This window comes from Heptranchias perlo, chromosome 35 (genome assembly GCF_035084215.1).
Source record: "Heptranchias perlo isolate sHepPer1 chromosome 35, sHepPer1.hap1, whole genome shotgun sequence".
NCBI classification, from domain to species: domain Eukaryota; kingdom Metazoa; phylum Chordata; class Chondrichthyes; order Hexanchiformes; family Hexanchidae; genus Heptranchias; species Heptranchias perlo.
The window spans coordinates 7,212,658-7,238,365 of NC_090359.1; the positions used below are offsets into that span (position 1 = coordinate 7,212,658).

A 25,708-nucleotide genomic window follows, 5' to 3' on the forward strand; every position below is an offset into this window, starting at 1 on the left:
AAATTTGTCAGACATGACTTCCCCTACATAAAGCCATGCTGACTTTTTCCTATTAAATTATGTTGATCTAAATGTTCCGTTACTGTCTCTTTAATAATGGACTCCAAAATTTTACCGACCACAGATGTTAGGCTAACTGGTCTATAACTTTCAGCCTTCTGCCTACTACCCTTTTTAAATGAGGGTGTTACATGAGCAGTTTTCCAATCTGCCGGGACCTTTTCCGAGTCCAGAGAATTTTGGAAAATTATTACCAAAGCATCCACAATCCCTACTGCCACTTCCTTCAAGACCCAAGGATGTAAGCCATCAAGTCCAGGGGATTTATCCGCCTTGAATCCCATTATTTTACTGAGTACAAATTCCTGAGTGATTTTAATCGTATTTAGCTCCTCCCCCCACGAGAGCCACCTGTTTGTCCAGTGTTGGGGTATTCTTCGTGTCCTCTACCGTAAAGGCTGATACAAAATATTTGTTGAGCATTTTTGCCATCGCCAAGTTTCCCACCATTAATTTCCCGGTCTCATCCTCTAAGGGACCTACGTTTACCTTAGCCACTTTTTTTCTTTTTATATAACTGTAGAAACTCTTGCTATCTGTTTATATATTTTTTGCTAATTTATTTTCATAATCTATATTCCCTTTCTTAATCAATCCTCTAGTTATTTTTGCTTTGTTTGAAGAATTCCCAATCTTCTATCCTCCCACTAAGGTTGGCTACATGATATGTCCTTGTTTTTAGTCGAATATTATCCTTAATTTCTTTACTGAGCCACGGATGAGTGTCATTTCTTTTATACCCTTTTTTCCTCAGTGGAATATATTTTATTTGAAAGTTGTAAAATAACTCCTTAAATGAACACCACTCTTCATGTACCGTCTAACACTTTAATCTATTTTTCCAGTCCACTTTAATCAATTCCGCTCTCATACCATCATAGTCTCCTTTCTTCAAGATCAGTACGCTTGTTTGAGAACCAACCTTCTCACCCTCTAATTGGATATGGAATGTTACCATGTTATGGTCACTCGTTCCAAGGGGATCCTCAACTAGGACATTATTAATTAATCCTAGCTCATTACACAGGACCAGGTCCAAGGTTGCTTGCCCCCTTATCGGATCAGTTGCATACTGCTCAAGAAATCCATGCCTAATACACTCAATAAACTCTTCCTCAAGGCTGCCCTGCCCAATTTGATTTGTGCAGATAATATGATAGTTAAAATCCCCCATAATTATAGCTGTTCCCTTATTTCATGCTCCGACTATTTCCTGATTAATACTTCTTCCAGCAGAGTTGCAACTATTAGGAGGCCTATATACTACGCCCACTAGTGTTCTTTCCCCCTTATTATTCCTTATCTCTACCCAACTTGTTTCATTATCCTCATCCTTTGTCCCAATATCATTTCTCTGTATTACAGTGATTGCTTCCTTTATTAACATAGCCACGCCACCTCCCCTTCCTTCCTGCCTGTCCTTCCCGATTTTTGAATACCCTGGCATATTTAATTCCCAGTCGTTGTCAACCTGCAGCCATTTTTCTGTAATTGCCACAAGATCATACCCATACATAGTTATTTGTGCTGTTAACTCGTCCATTTTGTTTCGAATGCTACGTGCATTCAGATAAAGAACTTTCAAATATGTTTTGTGACACTTAGTTCCTGCTTTTTCCTTTTTTAACACTTTACCATTTACTCCATAACTTTTGTCCCTTCCTGACACGCCTTCCTCTGTCTCCCTGCTCAGGTTCCCAAATGCCCTGCCACTTTAGTTGCAACCCTCCCCAACAGCACCAGCAAACACTCCCCCTAGGACAGCGGTCCCGGCTCTACCCACGTGCAGACCTTCCGGTTTGTATTGGTCCCACCTCCCCCAGAACGGGTTCCAATGGCCCAGGAATTTGAATCCCTCCTCTTTGCACCACTCCTCTAGCCACGCATTCATTTGAAATATCATCCTTTTCTACTCTGACTCGCACGTGGCACTGGTAGCAATTCTGAGATTTCTACCTTTGAGGCCCTATTTTTTAATTTACCTCCTAACTCCCTATATTCTGCTTTTAGGACCTCATCCCCTTTTTTACCTATATCGTTGGTGCCTATGTGCACCACGACAGCTGGCTGTTCGCCCTCCCCCTCCAAAATGTTCTGTAGCCGATCCGAGACGTCCTTGTCCCTTGCACCAGGAAGGCAACACACCATCCTGGAGTCTCGGTTGTGGCTGCAGAAACGCCTATCTATTCCCCTTACAATTGAGTCCCCTATCACTATAGCTCTTGCAATCTTTTTCCTGTGCAGCAGAGCCACCCATGGTGCCAGGAAGTTGGCTGCTGCTGCCTCCCCCTGATAAGTCATCCCCCCAACAGTATCCAAAGTGGTATATCTGTTTGAGAGGGGGATGGCCATAGGGGACCCCTGCACTACCTGCCTGCACCTCTTACTCTGCCTGGTGGTCAACCATTCAATTCCTGCCTGTACACCCTTTACCTGCGGTGTGACCAGCTCGCTGAACGTGCTATCCACGTGGTTCTCAGCATCGCGAATTCACCAGTATGCCTCCATCCGCAGCTCCAGTGCCGCAATGCGGTCTGTCAGTAGCTGCAGCTGGATACACTTCCCGCACACATGGTCGTCAGGGACACAGAAAGTGTCCCTGATTTCCCACATGGAGCAGGAGGAGGATGACACGGGGCCGAGCTGTCCGGCCATGACTGACCCTTTAATTGAATTAAATTAAATTAAAATTAAATGGATCCCACCAATCACACTGGATTTAAGTGATATACTAAAGGGCCCCTGCTTAACAGTCGTCCCCGCGACACAAAGGGACCGAAGTCACCACAAAATATATTAGATTAACTTAAACCAAGCAAAAAAACAAATTATGCCTCATACAGTTATTTCTGGATATATAACTCCAGTTAAGTAGTTTAAGCTTTAATTTTAATTAGATACCAGTAGTTTTATGCTTCTAGTTTTTAATTCAATTTTACCCAATTCCCGAACTCAGAGAAATAAACTAATACTCACCAGCCAATCACCTACCTGCGGTCCTGTGACGTCACTCCTTTTTTTTCACCGATTGTCTCTCTGCCGCTCCGAGTGCGAATCGGCCCTCGAGTCTGGGCCTCGAGTCGTCTCCAAGTACCGCGCTCTCTCCAAGGTCCGCTCCCGCTGCAGCTCCACTCCGAGTGCGCATCGGCCCTCCAGCCTGGGCCTTTGGTAGTCTCCAAGTCCCGCGCTCTCTCCTCGGTCCGCTCCCGCCTGTCGCTCCGCTCCACACCTGCACACAAAAGCACACATACACACATTCACGCACACATGCACATTCGCCACATGGACACACGCATCCACACTCAATAAAATTTACACACACACATGCTCACACTTACATGCACGCAAAAGCACACACGTACACACGTGCGTACTCACACAAACAAACCTGTGGAACTGCTTCCTGTGCAGAAACGTGCTCTTGAAATATATCTGCTGATATTCCAAAGTGGTTCATCAGCAGATAAGTTACCTTATTTTAGACTCATGGCTAAAATCTGAGCATGTGCAGTCAGGGAACAGGCAGCAGAATGGACAGCAAGCTGGCTACAAAACAGAAAACAGGGAGTTGAGGTTACGGCTACCTGCTCAGACTGGCAAAAGTTGGGCAGTGATGTTCCACAGGGTTCATTGTTGTTCACAATTTACATTAATTATTTGGATTCGGGAATTCGAAATACAATTTCAAAATTTGCGAGCGGCGTGAAATTGTGCGGTTTAGTTAATACAAAGGAAGAATGCGTCAAAATGCAAGAAGACATTAATAAACTTGCAGAATGACCATGTAATTTGCAAATAAACTTCAATATATGTAAGTGTGAAGTGGTGCATATTGATTGGAAGAATAAGGAGGCCACATACTTCTGGGATAATAAGAGTCCAAATGGGACAACGGAGCAGAGGAATTTATGGGTACCGATATACAATTCACTAAAAGTAGCAACACAGATTATTAAGACCATAAAAAAGGTAAATCAACCACTTCTCGAGGGATATCATTGAAAAGCAAAGATGTTATGTTAAACTTCTACATACCTTGGGTAGACCACACTTGGAGTACTGTGCACTGTTCTGGTCTCCATACTTTAGAAAGGATATCCAGGCATTGGAGAGGGCGCAAACAAGATTCACAAGGATGATGCCAGAAATGAGCGGACATCCTCATCACGAAAGGCTGAACAGGTTGGTTCACCTTTCTCTAGAAAAGAGAAGGCTGAGGGTTCACGTGATAGAGGTCTTTAAAATAATGATATTGTTTGATAGGGTAGACCGAGAGAACATGTTTCCAATTATTGTACTGTGAAAATCTAGAGGTCCTAAATAATATAGTCACTAATTAATCGAACAGGGAATTCCGGAGAAACTTCTTTACCCAAAGAATGGTAATAATGTGGAACGCACTACCACAAGGAAGAGTTGAGGTGAATCGCATGGATGCATTTAAGGGGAAACTCGATCACAACATGAGGGCGAATGGAATAGAAGCGTATCCTGATAGGGTTAGATGAACTAAGGAGGGAGGAGGGACATGTGCAGCATAAATAGACCAGTTGGGCTGTGTTGTAGTTTCGATGTAACTCGATGTAACTCGATAAATGACTGAGAAGAACTCTGTGCTGAAAATGTGGTAAAATGCCGGGACTGAGGTTAAATTTGGGGTTTGAAAATTGCTGGTCACAGGTCACAGGTTTGGCTCCGTTTGATTTTCCGAATCAACATTCCCAGCAACCACTCTGAAGAATCCGAATTTCCTCCTTTAGCTGCTGGGCTACCATCAATAAGTTTCCCTAAGATCTGCCATGCCTGACCAATTGATGCCGGAATTGGAAATTTTGGAGGAAGTGAAGGACCGCCAAATTTTGCTTGAATTTTGGTAGATGTTTGCGAAATAAGTAGACGTGTGTGAAGTAAAAAAAAGAGAGCTTGCCTTCATATAGCGCCTTAAACGACCTCAGGATATCCCAAAGCGCTTTACTGCCAATGAAATATTTTTGAAGTCTAATCACGGTTGTAATGTAGGCAATACAGTATATAATGCTTATAATATATAACGTAGAAGTACATTTAGTTGTGCTGTGTGACTGTTTATAAGGCGTGTCTATTAAACTCAGTATAAGCAGGCAAAACAGAGTCGCTGTAGCCACACATTTAGCAGCTATTTTGCTTTTGCACCAATAGAGAAATTCTTACTGCTCCTCCCTATTTTGTTGCTCTCTCTAAGAGCAGACTTTCGGGAAAGTGCATTGAAATCAGTGACGGTAAAACCACCCTGGCTTCAAGTTGAACAAGGTTGAACTGGCGACACCTGTATTTGACAGGGAGAAGTGTTTAACATTGTTCCCGAATTTCAATAAGAGACAGCACGGAAAGATTTGTAGCGCTGAATGTCACTCGGATGGTGATTGAAGTGAGAGTGTGGGTGCTAAAAGGTATCAGACTTGTGAGAAGAAAGAAATCAGATCAGCCCAACCGAACTCAGTATTAACCAACCAATTGACAAATTTCAAATACAAGTGGTTTTTCTAACTATCCAAATGTTTCTGGTAAACGTGCTGATCAGAGAACAAAGCCATTTTCTGAGATGCCCGCCTGAGTTGACAATGCAGCGTCTTGGCTGGACGGGCAGAAATTGTCTGATGTTTTATCTCTCTCCTGACCACTGCCTGAGGCTGAACTAGACTGTTCGCAACCTTGGCGTCCTATTTGACTCTGGGCTGAGCTTCCGACCCCACATCCGCTCCATCATGAAGACTGCCTACTTCCAGCTCCATAATACTCCTGGCCACCAGTCCTGCCTCAGCTGATCTGCTGCTGAAATCCTCATCCATGCCTTTGTTACCTCGGGACTCGGTTACTAAAGTACTCTCCTGTCCGGTTTCCCACCTTGCACACTCTCTAAAATAGAGCTCATCCAAAATTCTTGCTGCTCTTGTCTTAACTTGCACCAAATCTCCTTCACCCATCACCCCTGTGCTCGCTGACCTACATTGGCTCCTGTTCCGGCAAAGCCAATGTATTAAAATTCTCGTCGTTGTTTTCAAATCCTTGCATGGCCTTGCCCGTCCCTATCTCTGTAACCTCCTCCTACCCTACAACCCTTCGAGATGCGTTCCTCCAATTCTGGCCATTGAACATTCCCAATTTCCTTCGCTCCACCATCGGCGGCCATGCCTTCAGCTGCCGAGACCATAACTTTTGGAATTCCCTCCCTAAACCTCTCCACCTCTCTCTCCTCCTTGATGATGCTGCTGAGAATCTATCACTTTCACCAAGCTTTTGGTCGCTGTACTAATATCTCCTCATGTGGCCCGGTGTCAAATTATGTTTGATAACCACTGCTGTGAAGCGCCATGGGGCTTTTTACTACGTTAATGGCGCGATATATAAAAGCAAGTTGTTGTTGTTTTAAAGGATTTGAACAGAGGACTGTCAGAACTCTGCCTCGTTGAGCTTTGTACTCTCGGGACAGAGATATGTCAGTGCCACGTTTGCATACATTGCACAGAATTCACAGCACAGGGATAACCCATTCGGCCCAACTGGTCCATGCCAGCTTTATGCTCAACACGAGCATCCTCCTACCCATTGGAATTGTATCAAACCGCTTCATTTGTGGCCTTTTAATTTTCAGAATCCAAATACACGTCAGGGACCCTTTTCAAAATTCCAAGAAACGTGTTCAGGAGAATCCTTGTTTCTGTTGTACATGATGTAGGAATCATGGGCAGGTAACCCATGAGGTCCACATCAGCTCATTTCTGACAACCTTTTTCTCATTGGTGAGAACCAAAAAAAGCACTTTATCAAGTGGGTAAAACGGCAAACTTTTCCCACACGGGGATTGGAAAAGGCCGCTTGACCTTCCAGCGGATCTTTAACTGGAAGCTGAGTAATTTCACCCGTTTACACCATGAGACTAGGAAGCATCTTTCCATTCCCAATTTACAGACTTGACAGTTCAAAGCGATGTATATCTGCTTCAAGAAAATAGGAATTGTGCATTTGTTTTTGTTTAGATTTAAAGACATGTGGCCCGCCCTTTCACCCAATCAATTGTCGCCAATTTCCCCACTCCCTCCTTTAAACAAGGAAAACTGAAACGCTATTATAAAACTCTCTTCTGCTATTGGAACATGGTAGGCCGGAGGAACCTAAGGGTCCACAGGGCAACACTAATAAGTGGATGCATTTCGGAGCACGCCAATTGTATCGTCAACGAGAATGGGACTAGATATGAGGGACTTCAGGAATGTGGAGAGACGAGACAAACTGGGATTGTTCTCCTGAGAGCAGCGATGGTTAAGGGAAGGTTGAATAGATGTGTTCTAAATGATGAGGGGTTTTGAAGAAGTAAATAAGGAGAAACTGTTTCCACCGGTAGGAGAGTTGGTAACTAGAGGACACAAATGGAAGAAAATTGACAAAGAAACATAGCGAAGACAAGGAGTGTGGTGTTTCGGGACAGGGAGCGTCCTGTACAGAAACAGAGAACTGTGTTATACCGAGACCCGGGAATGTAATATACCGGGACCTGGAAGTCCGCGATATCGGGATCGGGGAGTTTAAGAACATAAGAACATAAGAAATTGGAGCAGGAGTCGGCCAATCGGCCCCTCGAGCCTGCTCCGCCATTCAATAAGATCATGGCTGATCTGATCCCAACCACAAATCTAAAGAACACAAGAAGTCGGAGCAGGACCCGGCCACATAGCCCCTGGGCCCTCTCCGCCACCCACAGGGCATTGACCGATCCGAACTCAGCTTCATGTCCAATTTCCTGCCCGCTCCCCATAACCCCTAATTCCCTTTACTTCTAGGAAACTGTCTATTTCTGTTTTAAATTTATCTAATGATGTAGCTTCCACAGCTTCCTGGGGCAGCAAATTCCACAGACCTACCACCCTCTGAGTGAAGAAGTTTCTCCTCATCTCAGTTTTGAAAGAGCAGCCCCTTATTCTAAGATTATGCCCCCTAGTTCTAGTTTCACCCATCTTTGGGAACATCCTTACTGCATCCACCCGATCAAGACCCTTCACAATCTTATATGTTTCAATAAGATCGCCTCTCATTCTTCTGAACTCCAATGAGTAGAGTCCCAATCTACTCAACCTCTCCTCATATGTCCGCCCCCTCATCCCCGGGATTAACCGAGTGAACCTTCTTTGTCCTGCCTCGAGAGCAAGTATGTCTTTTCTTAAGTATGGAGACCAAAACTGTATGCAGTATTCCAGGTGCGGTCTCACCAATACCTTATATAACTGCAGCAATACCTCCTTGTTTTTATATTCTATCCCCCTAGCAATAAAAGCCAACATTCCGTTGGCTTTCTTGATCACCTGCTGCACCTGCATACCAACTTTTTGATTTTCTTGCACTAGGACCCCCAGATCCCTTTGTACTGCAGTACTTTCCAGTCTCTCGCCATTAAGAAAATAACTTGCTCTCTGATTTTTCCTGCCAAAGTGCATAACCTCACATTTTCCAATATTATATTGCATCTGCCAAATCTCCTCCCACTCACCCAGCCTGTCTATATCCCCTTGCAGGTTTTTTATGTCCTCCTCACTCTCTACTTTCCCTCCCATCTTTGTATCATTTGCAAATTTTGATATGTTGCACTCGGTCCCCTCCTCCAAATGGTTAATATAGATTGTAAAGAGTTGGGGACCCAGCACCGACCCCTGTGGAACACCACTGGTTACTGGTTGCCAGTCCGAAAATGAACCATTTATCCCAACTCTCTGCTTCCTGTTCGATAACCAATCCTCCACCCATGCCAGAATATTACCCCCAATCCCGTGATTTTTTATCTTAAGTAATAATCTTTTATGTGGCACCTTGTCGAATGCCTTCTGGAAGTCTAAATACACTATGTCCACTGGTTCCCCTTTATCCACCCTATACGTTATATCCTCGAAGAACTCAAGCAAATTTGTCAGACATGACTTCCCCTTCATAAAGCCATGCTGACTTTGCCATAAGGCGACCGGGGATTGTGCTGCATCCGGACCTGGGAGTGTGCTGTTCCTGGATCCGGGACCGTGCAGTACCAGGACTCTGGAATGTGCTGTACCTGGATCCTGGAGTGTGCTGTTCCGAGACCCCCGAATTTGCTGTACCGGGTCCGGAGAGAGTGCTTTTCCGGGAGCGAGGACTTGGTGCTGTGCAAGAACCTGGGAGCATACTATACTGGGACCCGGGAGTATGCTATGCTGGGACCTGGGAGTTTGCCGTACCAGGACCGGGGAGGTGCCGTATTGCGACCATGGAGCATGCCGCACCTGGATCCGGGAATTTGCTTCAACGGGACCTGGGAATGTGCTGGATCTAGACCAGGGACTGTGCTGTACCGGGACCCGGAAGTGTGCTGTACAAGGACCCTGGGGTGCGCTGTACCTGGACCGAGGAGTATGCTGTACCGGGACAATTCATTGTGCAGTTCCGGGATGCGGGAATGTGCGTCACCGGGTCCCGGGATTGGAGCAATATTGATCTGCTGCAGATCTCTTTGTCCTCTTACAATCTCTGTAACGGTGGACCGAGTTATCACTGGGCTAAGTGTCGTTTCGTTCAATTCACAACCTGCTTTATTCAACCACAGGTAAAAGATACAGAACACTCAACATCTGCGCGGAAACTGTGACAAATAATAAAACACACTTAGACTAAGGAGCAAGGTTTGATTGGAATTAATGTAGAAACTTTGATGCTGTTTATCTACTTGTCCCAGGGACGGTGCACAAATTAATAACCTCCACAATCTACCTGCTGCCTTGACTGTTTTCTGGTTTCGATCTTGGAATTCAAAAAGTCTTCCTTCAAAGGTCGGCAGAGATAACAGAGATTTATCAACACTGAGGTGCTAAACATCTTCTGTTTGACCGGACATTGTTCACAAATGGATTATTTATGGAAATAATCACAAGGGGTCATTCCCAAAAAAACCGGAATGCGAGCTGAGCACAGGACTGTATAAAGCAGCTAACCGCTCTTGGGCAAGTGTACGGTCAAACCGCATCTGCAGATAGATCATGTCTGGGTCCTATCTGGTGAAGAATGGCTACATTAACTTACTTTTAAGACAGAACCAGGGTGTGAAATGTTTCACAAAACATTAAGGCGAAAAGAAGCCCCACATTAAATTCGACAGAACATCGAACAAAAATACCTGAAACTGTGAGAAAGTGTGCGATCTTCTCATCTAATTAATTTGACCATCATTGCGAGGGGATATTTCACTCCATTCCTCAACTCTTCTCTGAATTTCCTTTGGGTCACTGCATAAATAAAAGTGTTCGTGCAGCAACTCAGGAGCTGGAGCATGAAGCCGATTTCTCGTACAAATGTGGGCAGGGGAACAGGATATCCCAAATAATCCAACCGTTTCAATATAGAACACACCATGAACACCACCCATAACAGGATGAAATTTCCAGATATAACAAATAGTACAACGATCGATTTCCTTCGGTTCTCCATCTCTGGGTCACTGGAACTCTTCCCACTGCTCGGACCCCGGATTCTCCTGCGGGCTCTGCTGGCCACTAAAATGTGTCTGACCGTCAATATATTGAACAGTACAATCAAAAGAAATGGAACAAATGGAGTGAAAATATAATGCATTAATTCAATGGCCGCCCAGGCCAGCGAACGAGATACTTCGGGTGTCACGCGGCAAAACCAGGGACTGTTCGAAAGCCAATACTCATTTTTATACAGAAAATACCAGAAAATGTTCTTCAAGCCGCTCAGCACGGTCACTGTTCCGAGAACCACAGCCGCCGTCTTCTCGGTGCAATATTTAGTTTTCAGCTTCTGGCAACAAATGGCTACAAATCGATCAAAGGTGAAAGTGACCGTGAACCAAACAGAACAATCCGTGACTGCATAAAGCAGGACGGCGTGGATATTACACAGTCCAACGTACCACAGAAATATAAATTCGTCCCAATAAACAATAGGAACCTGCCTTAATATCAGATCGAAGATAACGACCAGTAGATCTGCCGCTGCCATGGCCACCAGGTAGCGAGTGACACATTTGGAGAGACCGCATTTTCCACGAGACAGGATCACAATCGTCACCACGTTAACTGGAAGCAAGACGGAAATTGGGAAATGATTCACCAGACTCAGGAAAAACACTAATTTGTTGCGTTTCCAGTGAAATAAAGGAAGGATCAGGTGAGAGAACAAGGACATTAATGTTCTTCACAATAACCTGAAATGCACCAAGAAATTTGCAGGTTGGCTTTGCCTCCAGTGATGGAATCTGATTATTTTAGCTGTGACGGGCTTTGTAATCAGAGTAATGAATCGGCAAATAAGTGAAGCAACGGGATAGAATGAAACATCGTTAAAAACGGAAACTTAGTTTGGAATGAATATCGAAGCAACCAAACGGAAAGCGAGAGCCTCACCGACACCTGAGCAGGGGCGGGGTGGGGGGGTGGGGGGCGGGGGAGGATAGTTGAGATTCTTGCATGTTTGAATTGCAGTGTGTGTGCGTTAGCTGCTGGGGTGATACCTGGATTTCATGTCCCGAGGTGGGGAAGGGATAAATGGTCCCTGGGAGGAAGAGGAATGGTGAAATCGCTAATGCCCTTTGAATGGAATAGTGAGCGAACAACACCCAATCTGTGCTCATACGTTGACGATTGTCACTTGTTCAAGGCATTAAAAGCATCTGGACAATGGCACAAATCAATCCCGCCCATCCAATGTTTTAATGTACATACGAGATAGGAGTATCGCAACATAGGAATTGCTGGATCAAAAAACACCAAGGTCCATCGAGTGCACCTTCTACCTTCATGGTAGTCACATGATACAACAATAATGGAGTTGGCGACAAATCATAGCAATCAGTCTCTATCAATCAATTAATGAGGTGAGGAAAGCCCCGAGTTTAGAAACGTTTGAGAAACATAGATCCAAAATCACCTTTTCCTTCTCAAGCATGTGACACTAACCATGTGTCATGTCTCCAATTACTCAACTGCTGCACCCAAAATGTTATTTTCTGAACGAAAGCTCGCTAATGAATCAATACTCACTGTTTCCACCGTCTCCCTAAGGAGCCTGTTCCATAGGTTGGCTGCTCAAACACAGAAATATTCTTTTTGCAGCTTAGTTTTGACTTTACCCCCCAACTCACCCTTCAATTGCAGGCCTTAACCTTTACTGTCCTATTGTTCTAACAAGGTGAAACGGAAACAGCCTGCCGTGGTCCACATTATCTAGTCTTGAGATAATTATTCCACTTTTCTGCTTCTGGTCTAAAATACTAAATATTTCAATCCCTGTTCGTTTTCTATATTAGAAGTGATGCCCAATCTGATACTCTGCTCCCTGATTCCCAATGGTCAATCATTGGATGAACGGAGTTACAGTCACGATCAGCTCCAAGATCGGCAATTGGATATTCAGGGTCATGTGTGATGCTCCGCACCAAAAATACAAAGGTAGAAAATGATAATATAATGTCGTTAATTTTGCAGGCAAGTTTTCTATTTACATTACAGGTAACACTTGTAACAATCGTGGAATAATATGCCTGGTAATATAATACACAATAGATTCAGAGAATCATAGAAAGTTACGGCACTGAAGGAGGCGATTGGGCACATCGTGTTCATGCCAGTCGAAGCGAGCAAACCAGCTTGATCGCACTTTCCAGCACTTGGTCCGTCGCCATGTCGGTTACCTCACTTCAAGTGCACATCGATACTGTTTAAATGAGTTGAGGGTTCTGCCTCTTCTACCCTTTCAGGCAGCGAGTTCCGGACTCCCATCACACTCTGGGTGAAAATAATTCTGCTCAGTTCCCTCCCCTCTAATCCTTCATACCAACCTGTGATTACAAATCGATCAAAATTCTAGTCAAATAGTGTTAATCTTGCTCTTTCCCTTAAGTAGTGGGAATTCAATAAACTTCCAATCCATATCGCGAAAATGCACGATCAAATATTGAATGAGTTTCACTATCAGAATGCGACCCTTACATTGATTGAGGGTCTCGATCAGAGAAACAAAGCACTGTACAAACCAGGTACGGGATTAGATTATCAATGCAGATCAATTATTAGAAATGAAACCATTAAATGATCTGAATAAAATAAATAGCAGCTCACTGAACCATTCTAATTTAACCATTGAGAAACAGTGACACCAATGCAGACCATGAAGCGGTGGAAAGCGAGAGAGTTGAACCAGATTGGATCATCAATGCATTTGTCATTTATCTGGTAGGACTCATTTGTGCAACTAAATAACTAAATCGAGCCGAAATTGCAGACCGTGTTAGATAATAAAACGTTTCTCACTTGTCAGTCGGACTCAGTATTTACAGCAGAATGCACACTTTTAATTAACAGAAAGATCCAGTAACATGACGTGTGCTGTCGTCTGAAAGAAGACCGGGATCTTAATAAGATCGCCTGGAATGTTACTAATAATGGCAACTAAGGGCACACTTTTCATTGAACTGACACCAATGAATGGGAATTCACATCACTGGACCATGGTCCATCATCAAACACACACAAGAGCAATGGAAATAAAAAACATAATTGCACTTTGAAAGCGTCTTTCACAACCTGAGAACCTTCCAAAGTGCTTCACAACCAATGAAGTTTGCAGTGCAGTCACTGTTGTAATGTAGGGACAGTAATTAAATAAAGAGATGAACAGGCGGACAAAGAAGCCGCGTACAGATAAACTCGGCTTCCTGAAGTACCAGGTGCAGATTGTATCTTACCCGGGACACCGAACGCAGCCAGGATGGGGTAGTAAATCTTTTGTATGTCATTAAGCGCCCATAGAATCTGGAGCTTGATCATAAAACTCAGAGACATTATTTCCCCTCCAGTAAGAAGCGATGATTCGATGGTTGGTCCTCGTGCTGGGATCAGTTCTCCGATTGAAACATTGAGTGGATTTTCCTTAATTATAGCAGAGCGAATTCAACCGTTCGGAAAATGAGGTCCCGCGCTGACTGGTTTTAATCACAGTCACTGAACAAACACACTGTTTACACAGGAGATACTTCAGAACTTGTCTTCCTGGAGACTTGAATATCCACTAAAATCATAAACATACAAGTTGGTGTTGCAGGGCAACCCCGAAAAACCGAGATATGTCGGCTGGCTTTATCAACATACCCCGGTAAACCCAGATATATCAACTGGTAATCGCAGTAAACCGCTAAAAATACAGATGTACAGGCTGGTGATCTTAGAAAACCCTGATCAACTCAGATATTTTGGCTGGTGATCCAAGCAAACCATGATAAACCAAATATACATGTTGTTGATCCCAGTGAACTCCGATTGACTCCTATAAATAGGCTGGGGATTGCAGGAAAACCTGATAAGCCCCGACACTAATATATCCAGATATGTCGGCTCTTGTGTCAGCAAACTGTGATAAACCACGTGACAGGAAACAAAGAGCAGCGGTGAACGGTTGTTTTGTCGGACTGGAGGGAGGTGTCCCTTCGTGTTCCCCAGGGGTCGGTTCTGAGACCATTGATTTTCTTCATGTATATAAATGACTTGGACTTGGGTGTAAAGACCACAATTTCAAAATTTGCAAATGACACAAATCTTGTAAGGGTGGTAAACGGTGATGAGGATAGCGATTAGACTTCAAGAGGATATAGACAGGCTGGTGGCATGGCGGGCACGTGGCAGATAAAATTTAACGCAGAAAATGCGAAGTAATACACATTGGTAGGAAGAACGAGGAAATGCAATATTAACTCTGTTGCACAACTCTAAAAGGGCTAGAGAAAGAGAGAGATCTGGAAGTATATGTGCACAAACCGTTGAAGTTGGCAGGGCAGGACGAGAAAACGGTTAAAAAAGCAGACGGGATCCTGGGCTTTTTAAATGGGTGCATAGATTACAAAAGTAAGGAAGTCATGGTGAAACTTTATAAAAGACTGGTTCGGCCACAACTGGATTATTGTTTCCAGTTCTGGGCACCCGACTCTAGGAAAGATGTGAAGGCCTAAGGGACGATGCAGATGAGATTTACAAGAATGATTTCAGGGGGTGAGTTACATGAATAGGCTGGAGAAGCTGCGGTTGTTCTCCATGGAACAGAGATAGTTGCGAGAAGATTTGATTGGCGTATTCAAAATCATAAAGAATCCAGACAGAGCAGATAGATAGAAATTGTTCCCATTCGCGGAAGGATGAAGAACCAGAGGACATAGATTTAATGTGATTGGCAAATGAATCCAACATGACATGAGGAAAAACGTTTTGCCACAGCGATTGGTTAGGATCTGTAATGCACTGTCCAAAGAGGTGGTGGAGGCAGATGCAATCATGGCCTTCAAAAGGAACTGGATAAGTACTTGAAACTGAAAAAATGCAGGGCTACGAGGACAGGACTTAGGACTGGGGCTAGCTGGATTGCTCTTGCATAGATCTGGTGCAGATTCGATTGGTCAAATGACCTCCTTTCGTGCTGTAATCGTCCTATGATTCTATCACTCTATATTGATCGCAGTAATCGGTAATAAACTACGATATAACGCTGGTGATCAAAGTTAACCACAATCAATCGACATATTTATATTTTGGATGGTATTCCCCGCAAACCCTGATAATCCGAGGTAGAAAGTCTGGTAATCCCAGTGAATCCAGTGATAAACCCAAATATGTAGACTGATCATCATAGAAAACCCACTGATCAAGCCAGATACATAGGCTGGTGATCCCAGTAAACACGAGAAGCCCAGATATATGAACTGGTGACCCATGTAAACCCTAATAGACCCAGATACATAAGCTGCTGATCGCAATAAACCCGATCAACCGATATATATACGCTGGTGATTCCAGTCAGCAAAGTGATCAACCCAAATATATGGATTGGTGAATCCAGAAACCCCTCATAAACTCATATATAGAGGCTAGTGATCTCAGTAAACCCCGATAAACCAAGTTACATCGGCTGGTAGTGCCAGTGAACCCCGATAAACGTTGATATATGCTTATGATCCCAATTAATACCAATGAATCCATATAAATAGGCTGGTGATCGCAGGAAACCGCTCTTTTAAACGCAGATATATATATCGGCTTGTTATCCCAGCAAATGCAGTTAAACACCAATATGTAGGCTGATTATTCCAGCAAATGTCGATAAACCCCAATATATTGGTTGGTGATCCCAATGAAGTCATCCCCTTGCGCCCCCACCTCAATGAATTTCGAGCTCGACACGTTGCTGAGCTCTTCTTCCGTCGCCTTTGCCACCTCGCCTACTTCTTTGGACAGAAATATTCCCCCCGCACAGCAGACACTTTCTCCAGTCTTCAGAATTCTAGTTCCACCCGGACCCCTTCCTGTGGCCTCTTGCCCTCTCTTGAACTTTTCCTTCGGAACTGTCGGCATGACTTCGGCCGTTTCAATTTATTTGCTTCTCCCACTTATACTCACGTACTTCCACCGAACTTAGAGCACTCCGTTCTCTCAGGTCCACCCCAGACATTGTCATTAAACCTGCTGAAAAGGGCAGCACTGTTGTTGCATGGCGAACAGACCTCCAACTTGAGGAGGCTGAACGACAATTCTCCTACACCTCCTCCTACCTCCCCTGGACCATGACCCCACCGCCCAACATCAAGCCATAGTTTGCTGGACCGTCAATGTCCTCATCTCTTCTGAGATCGTCCACACACGTCATCTGACCTCATATTCCCCCAACCTTGCATAGCCCACTTCAACCGCCTTCCCACGATCGACGAACATGAGACGCATCAATTCGGACTGCTCTTCCCACATGGAACTTATTTCTTCCCAGCTCGACTCTAATTTTTCTCCCCTTGTTCAATCTGTTCCAACTTACATTCGCGTCTCCTCCGACGCCGTCCGCCATATCAACAGCTTTTAATTCCAAGTCTCGAACCATCTCCTTTTCACCATGGACGTCCAGTCCCCCTAAAACCTCCATCCCTCACCATGTTGGCCTGTGGGCCTTCCACATCTTCCACCAATCACCATCCTTCTCCGCCTGACTGAACCTGTTCTTACTTTGAACAACTTCTCATTTGACTCCACTCAGTTTCTCCAAATAAACGGTGACGCTATTGGAACCCTTGTGGGTCCTCGCCCTGCTTGCCGATGTGTGGTATACGTGGAACATTCCTTGATCCAGTCCTACTCAGGTCCCCACCCTCAGCACTTTTTTTCCGGTGCATTGATGACTATATCAGTGCCGTTTCCTGCTCTCGCCCCGAACTGGATATTTTCATCAACTTTGCTTCCAACTTCCGCCCTTCCCTCGTCTTCACATGGTCCATCTCCGAATCTTCCCTTCCCTTCCTCGGCTTCTCCATCTCCATTTCCGGGGATAGGCTGTCAACCAATATCTATTATAAGCCCACCGATTCCAAGAGCTACATTGGTTACAGTTCCTCCCACCCAGCTTCCAGCAAGGATTCTATTCTCTTCACCCAGTTTCTCCATCTCAGTCGCACCTCTTCTGATTATGCCACCTAATACACCAATGCTTCTGATATGTCTTCCTTTTTCCTCAACCGAAGACTCCCCTCCACTCTAGTTGACAGGGCTCTAGATCGTGTCCATCCCATTTCCCTCAATTCTTCTCTCAACCCTTCTCCTCACTCCCAGAGCCATGAGAGAGTCCCCCTTGCCCTCACCTTACACCCCACCAGCATCCACATTCAACGTGACATCCTCCGCCATTTCCGCCACCTTCAGCGCGATCCCACCACAAAACACATCTTCCCCTCCCCTCCCTTTTCAGCATTCCGAAGGAAGCGCTCACTCCGTGACATTCTCGTCCACTCTTCCATCAACCCCAACACCCGCTGTCCTCCCCAGTGCATCTTCCCATGCGAGTGCAGGAGGTGCAACACCTGCCCTTTCACCTCCTCCCTTCCCACCGTCCAAGGCCCCAACCATTGCTTCCAAGTGAACAGCAATTTACTTGCACTTCCTTCAATTTACTATATTGTATTCGCTGCTCACACTGCGGTCTCCTCTCCACTGGGGAGAAAAAACGCAATTTGGGTGATCGCTTTGCTGTCGACCTCCGCTCTGTCAGCAAGTGTGACCCCGATCTAACGGTCGCTTGCCATTTTAATCACCCGTCCAACTCCCACACTGATCTCTCTGTCCTCGGCCTCTTACACTGTTCCAATGAAGCTCAACGGAAGCTCGAGGAACAGCACCTCATCTTTAGTTTAGGCACTTTACAACCTTCCGGACTCAACACTGATTTCACTAATTTCAGACCATAACCACTGCTCCCATATTTTTCAATAACTATATATTTTTTAATTATTGGACTGCAGCTGCTCATTATGTTTCTCCTTTTGCCATTTACAGCTACTCCACAGCGACCTTTTGCTTCTTAACTTGTCCAAGTAAAACCCTCCCTGCCTTGCACCATCATCGCTTTAGTCATTTAATCACTCTTGCCCTCTACCCTATCACAGACCTTCCCTTTTGCTCTTCCCTCCCCTGCTCTCCCTCACCCGCTTTCCCTAACTCTGCACTTGCTTAAAAACTTTAACTCTTTGACATTTTCCAGTTCTGACCAAAGGCCTTCGACCTGGAAACTTCACTGGGTTTCTTTCTCCACAGATGCTACCTCACTTGCTGAGGTTATCCGCATTTTCTGTTTCTATTTCAGATTTCCAGCTTACGCATTTTTTTTCGTTTTTTGGCATGGACATTGCCTTGCTGAGAAAAGAGCCAAGTGACATTGAATGGTGGGTGCTGAATGAATCAATGTCTGGTTTCCATGTTGTAATGGTGAGCACTCTGGACTCTGAATCCTGCGATCCGAATTCACTTCTCGATGAAAGCTCAATTCTTTTGTCCCATTGATTTCGAACTTTGGGGCAAACATCTAAAAGACACCTGGTATCCAATCCCTGCTGTTGGCACTTCGCTGCCTCAATCAATGCGGATCGAGCTCCTGATATATGTTTCAGTTCATTAGCTCAGCCAGTCTTTTCTTTTCCCCAATCAGCAGAAGAGAAAGTTGTTTTTTATGCAATGATGCTTTTCACTGCATCAACGAATGTTGTTTGCTGAATTTTTCTTTGCAAACTGCATTCAGCAGGAAAACATGTCGAAATTCAAAGCATTGTTCCTTGAAATCCAGGCATTGCTTGGATCGTGTTCTTGACCTCGTGCAAAGTTAACATATTCTTTTCACGCCAAACTTGATGCATCAGTGCCTTACAATGTTTATGCACTGATAATCTGGCAAGACTGTAATACGAGCTGCGCTGAGCATTGTGGAACAGAAGCAGAGACGAGGGAAGCGATTGGTTTGACAGCAGCTGTGTGATTGGCTGAGCATCTATACATGGCAGAGGAGAAAGAGGGGAAGCTGAAGGTAAGGACGAGAAAGGGCCGAGCCAAAGTGGAAGGGCGGAATTGTCCACTGCTTGCAGTTTTGCAGGTGGGAGAGGTTTGCCAGTAGCCTCGAGGGGTCAGTGATGTATTAACATTGTCGGGCTGAGGAACGAGCCCCCTGGGTACGGACCTCCCCATCCCACCCCTGGGCACTGACCACCCAACCACCCCCCAACCCAGGTCTGACGCTGCAGCCCACTACTCTGACACGGCCAGGGCACTGACTCCAGGGGCACTGATCCCCCGGGGCATTAATCCCCAGATTCTATCCAATCCCACCACCCCCCCACGGACACTAACCACGCCCTGTACACTGATCCCACCTCCCCCTCCTCCCCGGGCACTGGCCACCCCTTCCCCCAGATATATGTAAAAAATGGAAAACTATAACGGTCAGCGACTTGAGAGACTGAGATTTTCCACTGGAGCAGAGAAGGCGAAGTGGTCCTTTAAAAGAGATGATTTAAATCATGAATTCTTCTGATGAATTGGATAAGGAAAGAGTATTTCCTCTGTTTGGGGAGGCACCGATTTAAAACATGTCAGTTATAGAGTTTGGAGGGGTTTAGCAGAAATGTCCTTGCACAAAGAGCACACAATGGAATGCTTTCTCACAGTTCGTGGGGCAAGAATGGCAGAGTGGGTTTCATTTTGGAACTTCGGAATAGGAGGAGGCCATTCAACCATTTGATCCTGTTCTGCCATTACTTTAGATCATGGCTAATCTGTATCTTAACTCCATTTACTTTAGGAAGGATGTCGTGGCACGAGAAAGGGTACAGCAGAGGTTTACTCGATTGCCAGCAAGGATGATGAACATGCGTTATTTGGAGAGACTGGAGAAGCTGGGGTTGTTCTCCTTGGAGCAAAGAAGATTAAGATAAGACTTAATCGAGGTGCTCAAAGTCAAGAAGGGTTTTCAGTAAATAGGGAGAAACTGTTTCCAGTGGCAGAAGGTTTGGTAAAGAGAGACACAGATTGAAAGTACTTGGCATAGAATCAGTGATGAGATGAGAAGATTGTCTTTAAGGGGCGAGTTGTTATGATCTGGAATGCACTGCCTAAAATGAAGGTGTAAACCGATACACCAATAGCTTTCTAAAGGGAATAAACATATACATACAAAGGTTAAGTGAGAAAAACAAAACTTGGTTTTCGCAGCGAGTAATTTTGATCTGGAATGCTTTGCCTGAAAGGATGGTGGAAGCAAATTCAATCATGAATTTTAAAAAGGAATTGGATAAATATTTGAAGGAAAAAAATCCAGGGCTATGGGGAAAGAGGAGGGAAATGGGACTAACTGGATTGTTATCACAAAGAGTCGGCACAGGCTCGAGAAGCCGAATGGCCACCTTTTTTGCTGTAACGATTCTATGATTCTATAGTAATTGAAGGAGAACTAAAACCTCACAGACTAAACGTGTCCATTCTGAAAGTTTCATTGCAGCGAATGTCACCGAGGGGGAGCCGGCCCAACCAAGACTAGGCTTGCTTTCCTTGGAATATAGAAGGTTAAGAGTTGATTTGATTGAGGCTTTTCGGATTTTGAAAGGAATTGATAGGGCAGATGGAGAGAAAGTTTTCCCGCTGGTGGAGGAATTTAGGGCAAGAGTATATAATTGTAAAATCAGAGCCAGGCCATTCAGGAGATGTTAGGAAACACTTGTACATGCAAAGGGTGGTAGAAGTGTGGAACTCTCTCCCACAAAAAGCAGTAAATGCTTGCTCAATTAACAATTTTAAATCGGAGATCGATAGATTTTTGAAAGCCATAGTTATTAGGGGATATGGAGCAAAGGAGGTTGAAGGGAGTTAGGATACATATCAGCCACGATCTCATTGAATGTCAGAACAGGCTTGTGCGGCTGAATGGCATGCTCCTGTTCCAACGTTCGTAAAAGAGCAATCAGAGCTGGGCATTCTGTGTAAGTCTATCTGCAAAGTCCAGCAGGAGCATTCGATCCATTTTATATTGGAACTCCTTGGCCTAAACTGTGCATAAGAGACATGAGAGACTGTTAGCAATAATGAAAGCGCAAGGAATTGAAGGCAACGTGTTGACATGTGCGGGGAATTAGTTGGGAGGTGGGAGACAAAGAGTATGGATAATCTGTATGCCTTCCAATTGGCAGGATGTGACTCGTGGTATCCCCTTTCGACCTGTACTTGGGCCTTAGCGTTTCACTATATTGATCAATGACTTAGATGAAGAAAAGAGAGCCGTGTGTCTAAGTTTGCTGACGAGAGAGGAGTCGTTGTTAGGACCATTGTTTTTTAAAAATATATATTAATGACCTGTCCGTGCGTATACTGGGCACACTTTCAAAAGTTTGAAGAAGACACAAAGCTTGGAAATGTAACAAACAATGTGAATGATTGTAACAGACTTCCGGAGTACATAGACAGGCTGGTGAAATGGGCAGTCGTATGGCAGATGGCAAGTGTGAAGTGATGCCTTTCGGAAGGAAAAATGAGGAGAGGCAACGTAGATTAATTGGTACATTTTTTAAGGGGGTGCAAGAAAAGAGAAATCCGGGGGTGTACTTACATAAATCTTTGCAGGTAGCAGGACAAGTTGATAAAGCTGTTAAAAAAAAACTTCCGGGATCTTTGGCTTTATAAATAGAAAAATAGGGTACAAAAGCAAGGAAGTTATGCTAAACCTTTGTAAATGACTGGTTAGGCATCAGCTGGAGTATTGTGTCCAACTCTGGTCAACACACTGAACGATGTCAAGGCCTTGGAGAGGGTAAAGAGGAAATTGAGTAGAATGGTACCAGGGATGAGGGACTTCAGTTATGTGGACAGATTGGAGAATCTGGGAATATTCTCCTTCGAACAGAAAAGCTTAAGGAGAAATTTAAGATGGTTGTTTAAAATTATGAGGGGTTTTAATAGCATAGAGAGGGAAAACTGGTTCCACTGGCAGGAGGGTCGGTAACCAGACAATATTGATTTAAAATAATTGGTAAAAAACCGAAGAGGGAGATGAGGAGATTTTTTATTCAGCCAGTTGTTATGATCTGGTTAGCACTGCCTGGAATGGTGGTGGAAGCTGATTCAATAGTAACTTTCAAAAGGCAATTGGATAAATACATATAAAAACCAAATCCATTCGAAAGAGGTTATAATGCAATCGTTTCCTGTTGATGATGGATTACTGGAATCACCAGCCTATGTATGTGGGTTTATCGGCGTTTACAATCTCATCAAAGGAACATTCGAAAGATGAGCAGCAAGGCCATATGGTCGCCGTGCCTGTTCCGCCATTCATTAAGATCATGGCTGATCTTCAACCTTACCTTCACTTTCCCGCCCTATCCTTATGTCCCTTTAATCCTTTAGTGTCCAAAAAATCTATATATCACTGTCTTGAATATAGTCAACGACTGAGCATCCTCAGCCCTCTGGGGAATACAATTCTAAAGATTCACAAACCTCTGAATGAAGACATTTTTGCTTATCTCGGTTCTAAATGGCCGACCACTCGCCAGTCAGGGCAACAGTATCTCAGCATCAACCCTGTCATGCCCTCTAAGAATTCTGTAAGTTTCAATGAGATCACCTCAGATTCTTCTCGACTCCACAGAATATAGGCCCATTATACTCAATCTCTCATCATAGAACAACCCTCTCGTCCCAGGAACCAATCGAGTGAACCTTCATTGTACCGCCTCTAAGGCAAGTATATTCTTCCTTTGTTAAGCAGACCAAACCTGCACATAATACGACAGGTGTGGTCTCATCATAGCCGTATATAATTGCAGCAAGACCTCCTTACTCTTATACATCAACCCCCTTGCAATAAATGTCAACATAATATTTGGCTTCCGAATTGCTTGCTGTAGCTGCATGTTAAATTTCTGTGATTCGTGTACAAGGAGACCCAAATCCCTCCGACGAGGAACATAGGAACATAGGAATATAGCAACAGGTATCGGCCATTTAGGCCCTCGAGCCTGTTCAATGATATCATGGCTGATCTGTTACTTACCTCCATCTACCCGCCTTAGCCCCATACCCATTAATACCTTTGATTAACAAAAATCTATCAATCTCAGATTTAAAATTAACAATTGAGTTGCATCCACTGCCGTTTGCAGAAGAGAGTTCCAAACTTCTACAACCCTTTGCATATAGAGGTGTTCCCTAACTTCACTCCTGAAAGCTCTGGCTCTATTTTTTACACTATGTCTCCTAGTCCTAGACTCCCCAGACAGGGAAAATAATTTCCCTCTATCTAACCTATCAGCTCCCCTTAATATCTTAAAAACTTCGATCAAATCTCCCCTTAATCTTCTAAATTCCAAGGAATACGACCCGAGTTTGTTTATTCTCTCCTCAGAATTTAACCCCAGGTATCATTCCAGTAAATCTACGCTACACTCCCTCCAATGTTAATATATCCTTCCTGAGGTATGGTGCCCAGAACTGAACACAATACTCCAGGTGTGGCCTAACCAGGGCTTTGTATCGTTGTGGCATAACTTTTACCCCCTTGTATTCTCGTCCTCTTGATGTAAAGGACAGCTTTCCATTAGCCATTTTGAATATTTTAAGTACCTATCCATGACTTCTTAATGAACTATGCACATGGACCCCAAAGTCTCTTTGGACCTCCACTGTTTCGAGCTTTTCACCATTTAGTAAATACATTGATCTATCCTTTTTAGGTCCAAAGTGGATGACCTCAGAATTATCCATATTGAAATCAATTTGCCACAGTTTTGCCCATTCACTTAATCTATTAATATCTCTGTAATTGTATTCTTCCATCTGCACTGCTACAATGCTGCCGATCTTTGTGTCATCGACAACTTGGACATGCGGCTGTCTACCCCGTCATCTAAGTCGTTGATAAACAAAATGAATAGTTGAGGCCACAACACAGACCTCTGTGGGAGACCATTATTCACATCCTGCCAATTTTACTACCTGTCCATTATCCCGACTCTCTGTCTCCTATCACGAAGCCAATTTCCTAACCACGTCAATAAATAGCCCTCAATTCCATGAGCTAATTGTCTTTTATGAGGGACTTTATCGAATGCGTTCTGGAAGTCCATATAAACAACATCCATAGACATTCCTCTGTTCAAAACTTTAGTCAGTTCTTGGAAAAATTCAATGAGGTTCGTCAAGAATGATGTACCCTTTAGAAATCCATGCTGGCTTTCTCTGATCAGCTGAACATTTTCAAGGTGTTCAGTCACTCTAAATTTAATTATAGATTCTAATAATTTCCCGACAACAGATAAATATAATGAAAGTTGAGAGAGTGAAACCAGGGAGAAACAGTTGAATGCTCTCTCAAATTTCTTAAACAGCGGAGTTATATATGGAATTTTACAATCTATAGAAATTGGGAGAACCTTGGAAGATTATAGTTAGGGCAACTTCAATGATCGCATTTACTTCCTTTAAAGCCCTGGGATGGAAACCATCTGCTCGCTCGGTTTGTCACTCTTTCGTGTTATTATTTTCTTCATTGCTGTTAATTTGCTTACGTTAATTATGGTAAGTCCCTGTCCCTGATTCAAAATTGGTTTCCTTGGGCTGTCTAACATGTTATCCCCTTCCTTTACTATAAATACTGATGCAAAGTAATTATTTTATTAGGTCCACCATTTCCTTATTTTCATTTACAATATCACCATTGTCAGTTTTTAAGGGCCCACATTGCTCTTGATCATCCTTATTTTCCCAATATATATATTTTTAAATTTTGTTGGTTTTAATATCCCTTGCAAGTTTCTTTTTGTTCTCCCTTTTTGCAGCTCTTACCATCTGTTTCGTCACCCTTTGCTGTTCTCTGTATTTCTTCCATTTGCCAGGATCTGTACTATTTCTTGCATTTCTTTGTCTCTTCCCTTTGAAATAATTATATTGCTTGTTTATTCTTCCTGCCAAAGCGGCTAATTTCACATTCCCCCACATTATATATCATCTGCGACCTTCTCGCCCATTCACTTAACCTGTCTATATCGATTTGCAGCTTCCGCGGCCTTCTCACAGCTTACTTTGTCTACTAGCTTTTTGTCGTCAGCAAACTTGGATACATTACACTCGGCCCCTTCACCTAAGTCATCTGCATATATTGTAAACAGCTGACACCCAGGCACTGCTCTTTGCTGCACCCCAGTAGTTACAACCTGCCAACCCACAAATGGTCCGTGTGTTCCTAATCTCTACTCTCTATTTTCATTCGCTAACCATACACACACCATGCTAATATATTA

The 25,708-nt window shown here is 44.0% G+C and overlaps 1 protein-coding gene across 1 annotated transcript; it reads right to left on the reverse strand.

The window, feature by feature from the left end:
• Positions 1 to 10,257: 10,257 nt before the first annotated feature.
• LOC137302210 (probable G-protein coupled receptor 139) lies at positions 10,258 to 13,916 on the reverse strand. The gene is made up of 2 exons (XM_067971869.1): positions 13,820 to 13,916; positions 10,258 to 11,153 (listed from the first exon to the last, which is right to left on the reverse strand). Exons 1-2 carry the CDS (start codon positions 13,914 to 13,916, stop codon positions 10,258 to 10,260), a joined length of 993 nt encoding a protein of 330 aa, XP_067827970.1.
• Positions 13,917 to 25,708: the final 11,792 nt, after the last annotated feature.

Coding starts and splice junctions, on each gene's coding strand:
- LOC137302210 (XM_067971869.1), bottom strand. CDS start 13,916: ATGTCTCTGAGTTTTATGATCAAGCTCCAGATTCTATGGGCGCTTAAT. Junction 11,154..13,819: donor GGCTGCGTTCGGTGTCCCGG/GTAAGATACAAT, acceptor TCTTGCTTCCAG/TTAACGTGGTGACGATTGTG.